This window comes from Puntigrus tetrazona, chromosome 7, assembly GCF_018831695.1.
Source record: "Puntigrus tetrazona isolate hp1 chromosome 7, ASM1883169v1, whole genome shotgun sequence".
In the NCBI taxonomy this organism is placed as follows: Eukaryota; Metazoa; Chordata; class Actinopteri; order Cypriniformes; family Cyprinidae; genus Puntigrus; species Puntigrus tetrazona.
Window position 1 is genome coordinate 33,697,448 of NC_056705.1, and position 15,075 is coordinate 33,712,522.

At 37.5% G+C, this 15,075-nt stretch overlaps 2 protein-coding genes across 2 annotated transcripts in view; one reads left to right on the plus strand and one right to left on the minus strand.

Moving 5' to 3' along the window:
• The window catches only part of LOC122349278 (ethanolamine-phosphate phospho-lyase-like), an 8,893-nt gene extending 1,626 nt beyond the window's left edge, over nt 1-7,267 (plus strand). The window contains 10 exon segments of the mRNA XM_043245258.1: nt 195-288; nt 1,513-1,629; nt 2,484-2,566; nt 2,829-3,054; nt 3,237-3,291; nt 3,294-3,390; nt 3,690-3,779; nt 4,590-4,720; nt 4,799-4,869; nt 4,956-7,267. Of these exon segments, the coding sequence (XP_043101193.1) occupies nt 195-288; nt 1,513-1,629; nt 2,484-2,566; nt 2,829-3,054; nt 3,237-3,291; nt 3,294-3,390; nt 3,690-3,779; nt 4,590-4,720; nt 4,799-4,869; nt 4,956-5,063 (1,072 nt within the window). The 3' untranslated portion in view covers nt 5,064-7,267.
• Nucleotides 7,010-8,663, minus strand: LOC122349279 (oligosaccharyltransferase complex subunit ostc). The gene is made up of 4 exons (XM_043245259.1): nt 8,403-8,663; nt 7,890-7,983; nt 7,496-7,693; nt 7,010-7,392 (listed from the first exon to the last, which is right to left on the minus strand). The coding sequence occupies exons 1-4, from the start codon at nt 8,539-8,541 to the stop codon at nt 7,374-7,376; spliced, it is 450 nt and encodes a 149-aa protein (XP_043101194.1). The 5' UTR covers nt 8,542-8,663; the 3' UTR covers nt 7,010-7,373.
• Nucleotides 8,664-15,075: the final 6,412 nt, after the last annotated feature.

Here is a 15,075-nt window from a genome sequence, read left to right on the forward strand (position 1 = left end):
TGGGTTTTTCGTGTAAATGAACACCATATCCCTTCAAAAGTATCGCATGTGATGCTTTGCTGCTTTTCAGCACGTATTATACACCGATAAGCAAAATAATCATTAGAAGATTACATAACTGAAGCCCTCTCAAACACGGTGGAACTTTGTTCTGTTGGTTTTGCATTTTTTCAATCAGTGTGCTTCCCCTGCAGTGCCTACCACGGTCATGTGTCATCGCTCATTGATATCAGTCCATATAAGTTTCATCAGATGGCTGGTGCAGAGCCAAGCCAACATGTGCACGTGGTGAGTGTTGCAACATGAGACGTTTGACATATTGGATTTGACATAAGGTCACATGCACAAAGCGCTCAGACATTAGTCTTGAAGTCAAAAACTGCTCAGAGGTGGACGGCTAGTATTGTGCAGAAGCCCAACTTCTAATGTCTCAACGATCAAAAATACATCAAAACAGTAATATTGTGAAATATTATTTACAATGCACAATAGATTGGTTTTCCTCGTGAAATGTAGCAGTCATTAAGTGTCACATGATACATTTTTGAAATAATTTAGAAATTACTTTTAACTTTTAGTTGCTATTTTGGTCCTTTTGTGTTGCTATATACAGCATGCAATGACTTGAATACACTTCTTCCATGGGCATGTATTTCATTTCTGAATTAAAATTACTTTTAGCAATTCACCTCAAAAATTCTGTCATTATTTACTCACCCTCATGTCACTGCAAACCAGCATGAGTTTATTTTTTTCTTAAATTGAAAATAAAAAGGGTATTTTATAGAATGCTGGTAATCAAACGGTGTGTATTTCTTTTCCTGCTATGAAAGTCAAATGACTGGTTCTTCAAAATTTCTTCTTTTATGTTTAACATAAGAATGAAACTTATAAATGTTTGGAATGACACGAGGGTGAGTAAATGATGACGTAACTATTTTTTATTTTTATGAAACCTTTCCTTTAAGTTGACATTATACAGGTTCATACTTGTTAAAAGTAATTACTTTGAACAATGTTTTTATAACTCAAATGCATGTTAAATATTAGTTTGAAACCTCTGTGGATGTTTGGATGAGCGTGCAGTGTGTGTGTGTGTGTGTGTGTGTGTGTGTTTGTGGTCATCACTCCATCCTACTCTGACTGTGGTGATCAGTCAGTATTGTGTTTCGAGTTAGTGAGCCACATCAGTATACGTAACCACTTAGCATGTATTTTTTATGAAAAGTGTCTTTAAAGTGTCTTTGGTCTTTCTTCTCTCTAATGTTGACATTATTCTACAAATACAGTACAATCCTAAAGGCCTTGGCACTGACCATTCCACAAATAGTGATAAGACTACCCATGATAGTTTTTTAATATATAATTTTTAAAAAGTAATAATAAATAAATGCAATAATTATTCATTACATTAATATCTGCACAGTTAAAGAGGTTTAAAAATTTGATAGCAATAGTAAAAGCATTTATTTCTGCACTTATTAAACATTCATAAATGTGATGATTCCTTAGGCTCTCAGTCCAGACATTTATAGAGGCACATACTGTGAGGACCACCCTGACCCAGCCATGGCCTATGCTGAAAATGTCAAAGATATAATCGAGCAGGCCCATAAAAAGGGACGTAAGGTAAGAGAAGTTATTTGAGATCCACAGTAGTCAGCCTTCTTCACTGACTGTACTTTTAAACTTTATTTGAATCCTTTCTTTTTAAAATGACAACTCATAATTTGCAGTGATGATATCATATAATTGACATTAAGGCAAGACACCAGACACTGTAGTTCCTCCAAAATGACTGATTACTTTAACAATTGCCAACTTTTAATTTATTTTTTGTATTATAAGTTTTCTGAAATGCTTAAAGTCTCTAATTTTGTGCACTCGATCTGAACACTGGTTCTAAAGTTTTACACAGTGAATATTAAAAAACTAATTGTAACTGTTAAATAATGTTTGTATGCTTTCATCAATGTGTTTCATCTTTTTGTTATAAAAATAACCTATTATGGCAAAACTGACCAGTGCATATAGTGCGTCTTGCCTTAAATGAATTGACAGGACCGTTCAGTTCTCTGGTTTCTTGTGTGATCTCTTAAATTCTCCATCATTAATTCATTTAAACTGTATCCTTTCCTTTTCCCTCCCCGCATTTCCTCTGCTCTCCACCTGTTGCTGTTTCTCTTCTCTCCAGGTTGAGCTATGACGGGAATTACTCTTGCTTCCTCGAGGCCCAAAGAGAGCACCCCTAACCCTCTGTTTCAGGAAAAAGAATTGGTCTTTACGCATGGGATTTATTCTGATGTAATGTCTATATGTTTAGTTTTCCTCCCGGTTCTCTGTGAACTTCCTAAGCTTTCTTCAGCTTTTGTTTTCTTCTCATGGCAGTGGCTGTCATCTAAAGCAGCTTTTAAAAAGGACTAGTACTCCTCACACGTATAAGCACTAGGCTACAAGGGACTCACGGGATCTTTTTTGTGTAGATTGCCGCTTTTATCGCCGAGTCACTGCAGAGTTGCGGAGGGCAGGTCATTCCTCCAGCGGGATATTTCCAGAAAGTGGCACAGTATGTACTACTAAGTGCTTGCTCCTCTCCTTCATTGAAATAGTTTTAAGCTTACTTAAAGTTTCTGTCAGGTTCTGCCGCTAATTCAGGACATATGAGTATATAATTTTACCTATAACTGTTCGCCCATTTATAAACACCTTGGATCCAAGTGTGCATTTATGAGACTATTGAAATGTCTTAAAACGCATGCGTCGTGTGAAATATTTTTCCGAAACATACATACATTTGAATTTGTGCACAACCTTTTGCTGCGCCACAGGCATGTGAGAAATGCAGGAGGCATTTTCATTGCTGATGAGGTCCAGGTGGGCTTTGGCAGGGTGGGCACCCACTTCTGGGCCTTCCAGCTGCAGGGAGAAGATTTTGTACCAGATATTGTTACAATGGGCAAACCTATTGGAAACGGCCATCCGATGTCATGTGTGATCACCACCAGAGAGGTCGCCGAAAGCTTCATGTCATCTGGAATGGAGTACTTCAACACAGTGAGAAGAAAATATATATATATATATATATATATATATATATATATATATATATATATATACTTAATACAAATTAAGACCGAAACAACAACAACCGATTTAAAAAAAAAATGATCAGATGAGCAACAGATATGTTCCGTAGATTTTTTGATGATGCTGAAGAATGTGTTTGTGTCCTCTAGTTTGGTGGTAACCCAGTATCATGTGCTATTGGACTGGCGGTGCTGGATGTAATTGAGAGGAAGATCTCCAAGGCAATGCCCTGCACGTCGGAGGTTACCTGACTCAGCTTTTGGATGATCTAAAGAAAAGACACCCTTTGGTGGGTGATGTGAGGTTGGTTAACCTGGTCTTGACTTCTAAAATAATAATAAAACCAGATGGAAGACTATAGTTAGATCATAAATTTGCAGTGTGAATTAAGGCCATGTAAGTGATAATGTCCCACAGTGGAACCTTGAACCTATGTTTGCATAAGTTGAAGTTACCTGGCCTCTTTATGTTGCAAGTTGTGTAAATCATTTCCCCAGGGTTGTTTGTGGCAGTAATATGCGCGCGCAATAGTGCTGATGAAAGTGTGCCGAGAACACACGTTACCGGGTTCAAAGCTGAAGGTCATGTGTGTTGTTTTCTAGGGGGCGTGGCCTGTTTATTGGGTTGGAGCTGGTAAGAAACCGGGATAAGAGGACACCTGCCACAGCTGAAGCTCAAGATGTTATTTACAGGTCAGAGCAAGTCATGCTATAAAAGAGGAATTTCTGAAACTTTTAACAGCAAAAGCAAAGTTTAACAGGTTATTAGCATACCGTATAATATGCAATTTTGTGACTTTTATCTTTCCAAACTTTTTTGTTATTTATGTTACCCTATATATATATATATATATATATATATATATATATATATATATATATATATATAGGCTCCAGGGCCTGTACCACGAAGGTAAATGAACAAATTCAGAGTTACAAGATTAGTTTCAATTTGACAAAACCAAACAACTCCAATCTGGTACTATGATACCATTCTCTTTGATTCTGAGTTTGTGGAGTATGTGCACATGAATGTGTGACATCACTGGTGAACAGCCAATCACACGCCTTGGTTAAAGATTAAGAGACTAAAAAATTTTTTCGTTTAAATTCATCATTCTTCAAAGCATTATCTATTGATTCTATAGCTTATTTATATTACATACAAACTGTATATATTAACGTCTATTTAAAATAGATGCTTTAATAACTGTTAAACTAAAAATGCTTGTGTGTAATGGATTAATAATATAATTATATAAATCACACAAAATAAAGTAATTATCATTAAAGGCAGACCATTTTTTGTACTAGTGGCCTTTAATTTGGAGCAAGTGAAACTGGGGGATTTTTTTTCATGTGTCACACTTTGCTCACATCTGATTGGTCCAATTTCAGTTTGACATCTCTAACATAACTCGCCCCGGAGCATGTTGTTGTGCGATGTAAGTTACTATGGTAATGAGCGCAGCTAAAAACTTTTTAAACTTTTTTTTTTTTTAGACTAAAAGAGCAGCGGATACTGCTCAGTGCTGATGGCCCACACCGCAACGTTCTGAAGTTCAAGCCTCCCATGTGCTTCTCCAGAGAGGATGCTGAACTCGTCGTGGAGAAGATTGACCAAATTCTGACAGGTACTTTTGGTAACTCGAAACTTAGTTTAATACGTTCACGCTCCTCATGGCAATTTGTGTTTTCTTCTTTTATCTTAGACCTAGAAAAGACTTTGGGCCTCCAAATGTCTGAAGCGGTAATCTCAGAGAATGGACACACCAAGAGAAAGGTAATATTGCAGGTTATGTAAAAGCTACAAGAAATCAAAGCAAATCAGACATCTAAGATATTTTTTATTTACATTTTGGTCTCAAGGAACCCAGTGATGAAAACGGCCTCGTTCACCCTTCGAATGGCAGCAGCCACAAGCGCACCGGCACACTACCTCATGACAAAAAAACCAAAAGGCTAAAATCCAAATGAAACGTCAGGGGACAGGCTAACGGTTTTCAATTACAGACTATTTTAATTACATCTGTAACCATTTTTTCCATGTTTTAATGGATCTAAAATACACTGTATAAGGATTGTTTTGCCATATACTGTATTTTAGTGGTGCCAGTCAGAACTGTATCAGTGTTTTTGATTTATGAGTAAAAATGACCTCAGAGCAAAATAAACCTATTCAATATTATCATTAAGAGCTGTTTTAGCTTTTCACGCGTGCTTTTGGAAAGCTATAAAGCACTAAACCATAAGAATTTTTTCTTTACATGGCTTTATCTGTGTTGTGGCCATCGAATTGAAGGACGTATTTTTAGCGCTGAGCGGTTTTGTGGTAATGGTTTGCATGCATCTATGCCAAATCAGGCACTTTAAGTGCACCTTCAACACTGCTTGTTTTGCAGCGGCCTGCTCAACTGTATGCATACCTGAGGAAACGCTCACTCAGCAGGTCCCGCTGATGTCTGCCGCAGTAAAACAGCTAATAGAAAACACTCTACACGACATAAAAGGCAGCACAGTAGGAAGGAGGATGTGGAATCTAATATCTTTTCTTACGATATTTAGAAAAAAAAATGTGGAAGACAACTACACCACGGATACATAACATCAGTGTCACCACATTTAAGCTTCTGGCCTCTAATACATTTCCCATTTCCCAAAAAAACATTTGTTAAAGCGTGATTAGAAACACGACGAGGACATAAAGGCTGTGTTGGGTTATTTGAATTTTGTCACGGAAATTGCGTATAAACCAGTTAAACGTTTTCATGGTCGTACAACGAATTTGTACCCGTGTCGTATCACGCCGTGGACGAGCGCTTTGCTTCGATGGAGGCCTGCGCCATCTTCTGGCAAAACGCGGGAATTCATTCGGCGCGCGACACTCATTATGGGGGCTCTCTAGCCTCGAGTAAATCTGAACCTTTAGCACGTGTACGTCTGCAAAAAGTCTGTTAAAGATCTCATGGTCGGGAAAACACCTGCTGTCTACAGACAACGTGGCAGACATCTTTCAAAAGATTTACATACATTCGAAATCATCTCGAAGGAGAGGTCCAACAGACATATTGCAAATAAGTGAACAACCTAAATAATGTCTTGCAGATGTAAATGCAGACAGCTCCTAGATGTACGTGCGCTGTCAGGGAGTGTATAACGGTTGTACACTCGTTTTTGCAGTGCATTGTGGGATTGTATGAGCGCACTCCAGATAGTCAACTATAGTTTTGGACACCACTTTAAAAAGGCTGTCCTTGCAAATAGGGGGCGATTTCGAATGCATCCCAGGAACATATTCTTGGGTTGGATGAACTCGGATGTGTTTTTGGAACTACATACCTTTAGTAAGGACGGTTTAGGGTTAATCAATCGAAAGTTCAGGGCTGACGGTAAGTTAAGCATGCTTTCTGGAATACACCCCATTCCATCCCAGATCCATCCAGTGAGCTCCCTAACGGTTGAATGTTTTAAAGCATTCCAGGTGACTTCCGGTCTTTGCACTTGTCCGCATATGACATATTACCTGTATTTGTACAAAGCGTCTTAAGTAAGGATGAAGACCTGATGAAATTTACCCGATGGGGCACATGTATACTGTTGTAAAAATGAAAGTGTTATGCAGAATCGAATATCTTTTCTTACAATTTTGAAAAAAATATATACGGTTCTGCATATATATGTGAGAGAGAGCGAGATAGATCATCGGTTTATATTAAAATAATTAAAAACATAACCAAGACCCGGTATAGTTCATCCGTCATGGATCCCACACCTTCAAATGTATTTCAAAGCAAACATAACATCGGGGGCTTTAACTCTACAGTATTCTATGCATTTTTAAATAGGATTTTATTGTAAATAACCAATTTATTTTTGTTATAAAATAAAGTATTTTAAAAAAATAAAAACAAATGGTTTCAAAGTTGTGTGTGTTGTGTGTTTATTATAGAAAAAAACTGCACATCAAGCAGCCATATTTATGAACAGGCCGTCTACAAAATAACAGTTATGCAAAATGGATATCAATACAATATTGACCATCCGGTGGACTTTTTACAAGAAAATGTTTTAACAACGCTGAGAAGGAAATGTAGCACATTTTCATGCACCTGTATGGTGAGGGTCCTTCTAGACAAACGTGTGCACAAAATAAAAAAAAATGAATGAAATTCTGCAGTGGGGAAAAAAAAAAAGATCAGACTTTAAGACTGTAGTCCTTGGCACCGAAACGTTGATTTCTGTAGGTTTTCATTCATCTCATCCTGTAGAATCTGCGATACTGCAGCTTTAACCCATGAGATAACCACTGCAAAACAAACATTCAGATCACCAGAAGAAGAAGAAGAGTGTCCAAACCTCAGTCTGGTAGTGTAATACAATATAAACATAAATAATGTTTAGCGACTTACGGTAGTTTCATTCTCATGAAGACTCTGGCCATAAAGAAGCTCAGAAGCACACTGACGAAGCCGATGAAGAGCAGAAGGAAACGGTTGAGCTTGGGAATGTTGGGCGCATTAGACCGATCCAAAATGATGAAGCCAAGGCCTCCCATGGTGAAGAGGAAGCTGGAAGCCAACCCCTCCATAATGTACTGTCCATTCACTCTTCAAAAGACAACACAAGCATTCAGCGCTACACTTTCACGTTACAGTTAGGAGATATCCTCCAATAACTGGGATGTACGTGTTTCGATCTTGCTTCGGTTATTGTTAAATGTTCTTCAAGCATGATTGTGCTTCAAATTCATCTAAAGCGCCATCATCCGGCAGATATAATGACGGCTCGTATCAAAACATTCACCTGTACGCCAGGAAAGCCACTGGCCTCTGGTGCCCGTGCTCATCCGTCATGGATCCCACACTTGGAGGTTCAACGATCACATCATATATGATGCCTGAAGGAATTAACAGATCACATCGGTTCCATTGATCCCAACCATGTAAAGACTTAAAAGCATTTGTCAAGTTTTACATGAATGAATCATAATAAACAGCTTATTCGCGCTCATGCAGACAGAAGCAAAAGAACAACGAGTCATTCTGTCTACAGTGTGGACAGATCATTTAAATTAATAACGACAACGATCATTTGATTCATTAACCACAACAGCACTGTCACAGAAAGTAAGCTAAGATCATTTAGCAAAACACGAAAGCCCGCGTATATTCGCGTGAAGTTAAACTAATACACAAAAACTGTACGGGAAACTTACACTAGCGGATAAAAGATTATGCTCCGTGCACACACATAAACACAACAGGATAAGAGTTAGCTGAATGCTAGTTCAGCCTGAGATGGGTTTAATATTCTTACCACCGGTAATGAGAAAATATGAAACGATCACGACGGCATATACGGTCATTGCAGAAGGCATATGTAGCCATGAGGGTTTTTTGAGTTTGATGTTCGGACATTCCAGTACGGTGAACGGTAGGCTAAAGAGAGTCTCCATGGTTGAACTGATCCTGGGGCTGCCCGGCTAGTGCCTGCGTCACGTCAGCCGTAAAGCGACGTGTACAGGAAGAGACTGCAGAGACTTACAAACCGGTCCTCTTCGTTTTTCATGCCCTTCTCTCGTCGTCTTCTTCTTCTTTAGGGTTATTGGCAGATCACTTAATAGAGCATTACCGCCATCTACTGTGGGAATTGGATGAGAGACTGAAATCTCGAGGCCAGTCGAGTTTCGCGCCTTGAATACAGCTGCGCGTTCAGCTCCTCCATCTACAGCACAGAGAACAGGAATACTGATATTAGCTTTAATACTATAGTAATAAACCTATCTATATTATCTGTATGAACCGATTCTACTCAGAAACGCTGTTAATAAACTATCCACTCCTGTTAAATTCTTTAACGTTAACTACCCTTCAAAAAGCCTTCAGTTCATCTGCTTTTCTCTTCAGAATATTTATCATAATGTATAAGTAGATTCATCACTGTTCCTCTACTACTACACTCACACAACCCTGTTTCAATATTACTTGCAGTGAATTAGTCAAAAATATTGTAATTTAAGCTTGATTAGTTTTATTGATTTTGAGTGTAAATGCTGGGCTGGTCACAGTTATGACAGTGGTCCAGAAGATGATCACTGGCACCCTCCACAAAGAGGGAATAAAATCCAAGTTTCTCGAAGTCCAGCGTGAAGCTTCTGAGATGATTTGAGGTGCCATATCATCTGCTGGTGTTGGTCCACTGTACTTTGTGTTTGTGTTATGTTAATAAACAATAATAATATGTATAAACTTCTGACAGAACTCTTACAATGAACTGAATTGGGATGATTTTGCATGGTGCAGCTTTCTATATCTATAGGTATGGTTAGGCTGTTACAAAAGTAAAAAACAAACAAACATATATTATAAAGTTATTTGGGGTGGGGATAAATTAAACACGTATTGTATTTTGGAGTGGCCTAAAGTGTGCATATGAGGGAAACAGACTGTCAAAATCGAGGATCGAGGGTCTGTCCGTATAAACTTGCCTCGTCCACTTCGCCAAGTGAAACACTTTCAAAATGGGACCGAGGATTGTCCGAGGGGAAGTGCTTAGGGAAGGTCGCGAGTGCCTGTCTAAAAGTGGAGCGGAACACAGCCAAAGAACGCGCTCTAATGTTGTGATCTTTTCAGGCTGCCGTAGTAAGGAGGATACGTAACCGAGCAAGGTCCCGCCCAAACTGATGGGCGTGTTTAAATACACGCAACACCCTCGAGCTCTCGTATTTTCGTGCACTTAAATGCAGATATATAAACTAAGCGAACAGGCCTTCGCCATTTGCCTCAGCCTATCAAGAGTAGGTATAAATCGGGCTGAAAGGCTGTCCTCACAAAGTTTTGCGACGATTAGCCGCGACTCGCTCAAACAATTTGGCGGTTAGAAGGAAGTTGCTTGTGCTCTTAATACATGTAAACACTTTTCAGTGTGTTTCGTAAGCCTGCCGTATCTAGACCAAACGTTAAAATGATTATCGTGGTGTGATCGGGCTATTGTTGATAGCTTGCGAACTGTTGAGTAAATCTTAAGCGTCTGCTGCTCTACTATGAGAGATGTCTAAATTACAGAAAACAAACGGTAAATACTTGTGGTGGTGTCTCCTGTGCCTCGAGTTCAGACCGGACACAGTTAGCAAAAACATGAAACATCTCAATCTAGGAATGTAAGTGTTATCCTTTTTTTCCCTCTATTAACTGAATAGCTTCTTCTTTATCTCGCAATAACAGAAGTCTGAGGGCTAACTAACACGATTTATTTATACAACAGTTAACATTTATAACAGTCTTAATACACTGATCACGCTGCTTTTTTTTTTCTTATTTCTTTTCTTTTCTTTGCTGTGTCCTGATCAATCTTTGTATAGAACTGAGCCGACTCGTTTCTCAATTAACACAGCAGCAACAATTAATAATATCATTATTGTTGTTGTTATTATTACTGTTGTTCAAATATTTAAATGAGGTGTTCTCATTAGATTTCAGAAATAAAAAAAACATTTTATTAAAATTAAATAAAAATGTAAATTAAACGTGTGTTAATATGTGACACCTAGGGCTATTTTATTTAACTGCACGTTTAATCATAAAAAAAGAAAGCCTCCCTTCATTACTGTTGCTGTGTCCGACAAGCTACACCTTTCTCATGCTCCACAACACAGTGGTTGTACACAGTGAAAAATACATTGAGGGGGGAAGAAATGAACTGATAGCATGCTGACAAAGTGAAAATCCTAAATGTTTTTAAGATTAATGTGTGTGTGTGTGTGTGTGTGTGTGTGGACTAGGAACAGAGTAGTATTGTCTGTAAGTTAGGGTGCAGGTGTATACTGTGCAAAAGTGTTGCTTGTTGAATAACAGCAACAATGACACATGTATCACAATCTAAAAATCAAAGTGCTGAAATGATCTCGGGTGTATTCCAGAAAGCACAATTAACTTATGTGTCTTTTAAAAATACACAATAATAATAATGATGCTAGTAATTTTGGTTATTTGTTTTTGTTTGTTTGACAGGAACATGTTTGATAAACCAAACAAAGAGGCGTTCTACGTTGTCATCCACTTTTTATTTAATAAACTGAATCCCACACGTGCCCAAGAGGTTTTCAGGTAGGAAACATATATTTTTTAAACAAGTTGTAAGTTGAATTGTGTATTTGAAAGTCTTCTTGTGTTTTTAGACACTGCTGGCCAATTTGGGATCGCAAAGGTGATGCTGAGTTTCGAAAGGTGGCTTTTTCATGGCTCCAAGAGATAGCGGTATGTTTGCTTGATGTTTAATACATAACTTTTTGTTACTACTGTGCCTTTTACATTCCAAATTTTTTACATTTGTTTCTGCTTTTAATGTTTTTGTTTTTTTTTAATAAATATGTTTAGAGCGAAGAAGGTAATGCTTTTCCTAAAAGGTGGCCACCTCACATTTACTCTCTGCTTTTGGACCACGGTTTATCAACTTGATGCTCCACTTATCTAAACATGTCATGCTGAAAACACTGAAGACGTTACGACAGGTATGCCATTGTTTTCCTAAACAAAATATTAAAAAAGACGATTTTGAAATGTTGCACGATGTGTCCCCATGAAACAGATGCTAAGAAAAACCTGCCATGTTTCTTCTGCATGCTGTCTTAATAAATTGATAGAATATGATAAATTAAACATTACCTTGTCGTAATAGTGTTTTATAATGTATACAGATAGCTATTATATATGCCAATAAAATAAATATAACAACTATATTAGAATAATATAACCTTATTGTTTATGATACTTATGATATATATATAAAGCACTATATATATATATATATACATGGCTATATTTCATAACTATATTGTAATATATAATTGTGTGCGCTGAAGTGAACTAAAGGTGAAGTGAAGTAACCCTGCTACTGAACAGGTTATCTTCAAGTTACTATGGTTACTTGCCCTGAAAGTAACCTCCTGATTTAGGAGCCAAATACTGAGGCTATTCGTTTCACAGGTATGTCACATAACCTGCTTTCTGGAATACACCCCTGGTAAAACAGTCCACGTGGCATCAGTGGCTCGAGGTGTCAGGTTATCACAGACTTTGTTTGGGTAAAAAAGACCCTCACTAATCAGAATTATTGCTGAATTATTGTGAAATACACAAAGGCTTTATGGACAGGTAAGTTGTGAGCGACTCTTGAAGGACCAGCATCACATCTTCTTGAACCTCTGTATGAAGAATTTATTTTTCAGAATCTGGCAGTAAGTATTAGAAACTGATTTTTAGTTAGAGACAGACTCTCAAAACTTACTGCGACATGGAACAAATGTAGGAACATTGAAAAAAAGCAAAAATAAAGCCCTAGAACATATATAAGGTTCAAAATCATTTGTAAAAAAAAAAAAAAAAAACGACATAATTTTTGAAGCTGCAAAGCCCTGCATTCATTTCAAAGATTGTTTATCATTTTCACATTTTTGATGTTTTAATATTTTAGAAATTTTATTAAAATTATTTCTTAATATTATTATTTTAATAAATATTTGTATTGAAGGAAAAAAATCCATTGAAAAAATGGACATAATTTTGAAAACTACACATTCAGATGGTGTTACTCTGAAATGTTTAATGTAAATGTTCAGTGTAATTAGATTAAATGTTAGCGCACTTGCTCTGCAGCTGCATTAACGTGATCTAGGTCCACTATGAAGATGGGGGTTACAAGGTTGTGATTTTATTGTACAATGAAATGGCCAAGTTTCTTTAGAAAAAATATCATGATTTGATGTTTTAATTAAACAAAAAGGCTACCTGTTATAATTGAGTTCTACCTAGGCTACACAGCACGTTAGCACATCCTCACATCAAAGGAATGACATGTTATCCATGTAGAAACATGTATGTTATTGTTTTGTTAAAATTGGAGCATATTGTCAAATTTATAGCAATTTATAGGGCTCCACATCTCCAGAAAGCCAGACCAGTTCTTATTCTGGTTTTATTCATTCTTTCTCTAATGTTTTCTTTGGACATTTTCCAGAAAGCTCCACAGTGCACTCCACCATCCCTTTTTACAGATTACTGTGAGAGGTCACTCTCAGTCTGACACAGTCTTAGAGTATGCAACAATTTCAAAAGGAATATTTGCTCAAATTAAGTCTGTCCTTGTATATCACCAATGTTTGTGTTGTTTAGGGCTTAGGGCGTTGAGGGTATTCTAATTGATATAACTGTGTTTTATGTGTGCACATTAACAATTAGATGACACTTGGGTCCCTGAAGCTGCTGCTGTTCCAGCGAGTTCAAAGGAGCTGGAGATGAAAAGATTTCACCTGGTGAAGAGACAATTCCAGAGAGTGACTGTAGAGCAGGACGTTTTCATTCAAGACTACCAGAAAAGAGCTAAGTGAGTGGCTGCAAACCTTCTTACCGTTTCCGAGGCACTGTGCATCTTTTGCGTCGTCATCACCATCTTCAGATTCCGTACTTTTCAGGAAGCAATCTTTGTTGCTGTTTCAAATAGTAATTAATTTAGCAATTTACACCGATTGCACAAGCCATTGGTTTTGGTTGTCACAAAACAGCGACTATTGCAGTGGGTAAGGGATGCAGTTTCTGTTGAAGTTAAAGGATTGATAGAATACCGTATTCCCTATATAACACAGATGACACACAACCTTGAGAGACTTGATTTAGCTTGTTTGTGTATTCAAACAGTTGTCACACCTGGGGGTGATCCTACAATGTAATATCTTATTCTCTACTCGGGGAAGAATTACATATGTATACATTTTATCATTATTTATTTTTACATTTCAGAGGTTTGGAGACATCTTTGAGGACCTTGATGCAGAAGATGCCAAATATGATCACTTGCTAAAGTAAATCTCTAAAGAAATTTGATTTGACAGCTCTTTTGAGTAAATTGAAATCGCACAGACTATTGGTTTCATGTTCACTTCACTTAAAACAGTGTTTCTTTTTTGTAGAGAACATGACTGTGACACAGATTTAAAAGAAGACATTCATGCAAAAAACCGAAAGGTTTGCACCAAGTTTATTTTTTTAAGTTTTTCTATCAATTATGAGTTTAATCATACCTACTTGTTACATTTCTGATCATTTACATTCTCAGGTGCGAGGCTTTTGGACTGAGACAGACAGAGTCTTATCCCCCCTTGAAGTAGATCGAAAAGTGGTGGAGAGTGTGATACATGGACAGGTAGACCAGTACATCTTGGGTGCACAGGACTTGAGCGTGAAGATACCTGCGCTTCTGCGTGAGAGGATGGAGAGCTTATCCCACCAGGTGAGAGCTATAGGAAGAAAGGGTAAGGAAAACCTTTTTAACGTGTTACAGAAGGTATGCATTTTAATGAATTTTTCTCAAAGTTTGATAGGTCGGCATGACATTTTGGGGTTGAAACATCTGACAATGAGTTCTGTCTGTGTCCATAGTCTAGTGTTGGTAGCTTATATAAAGGAGGGCAGCCTGTCCTTTTGTGTTTGCTGGCGCTTCTAAATGAGGGATTACACATCCTAAGTGAGGAGAGAGAGAAAATGATAGGCCCCGGTGTACAGCTCCAACACCAAGACCTCCAAGAGCATGCCTTGCTCTTCAGCCGCTCAAAAGAAAACCTCAAGCTTATAAGGTACCATAAATGTGATATTAAACATTACATTGGGTCTTTCACATTTACGATTTTTAAGTGTCATTTAATAAAGTTGTTTGTTAATTATTGCAGTAAAACTCCTGGTTATTTATCATACAAATAATTGGGGATTTTATTTTTTTTTTTTTGTCACTTGCGAGTTAGACTGATGATTAATCAGTGTGTGATTGAATTCATGTGTTGGCAATTTAAATCTGTGACCACTCCCTCTGGGATCAGGCACCTGAAGTATAAAGGCATGTGAAGCGGTGAATGGTTGGGATTAATATGGGGACTTATATTGGTTGTTTACTATTTGATTACAATATTATAGTGTTTCAGTTTGACACTTAAATGTAATTG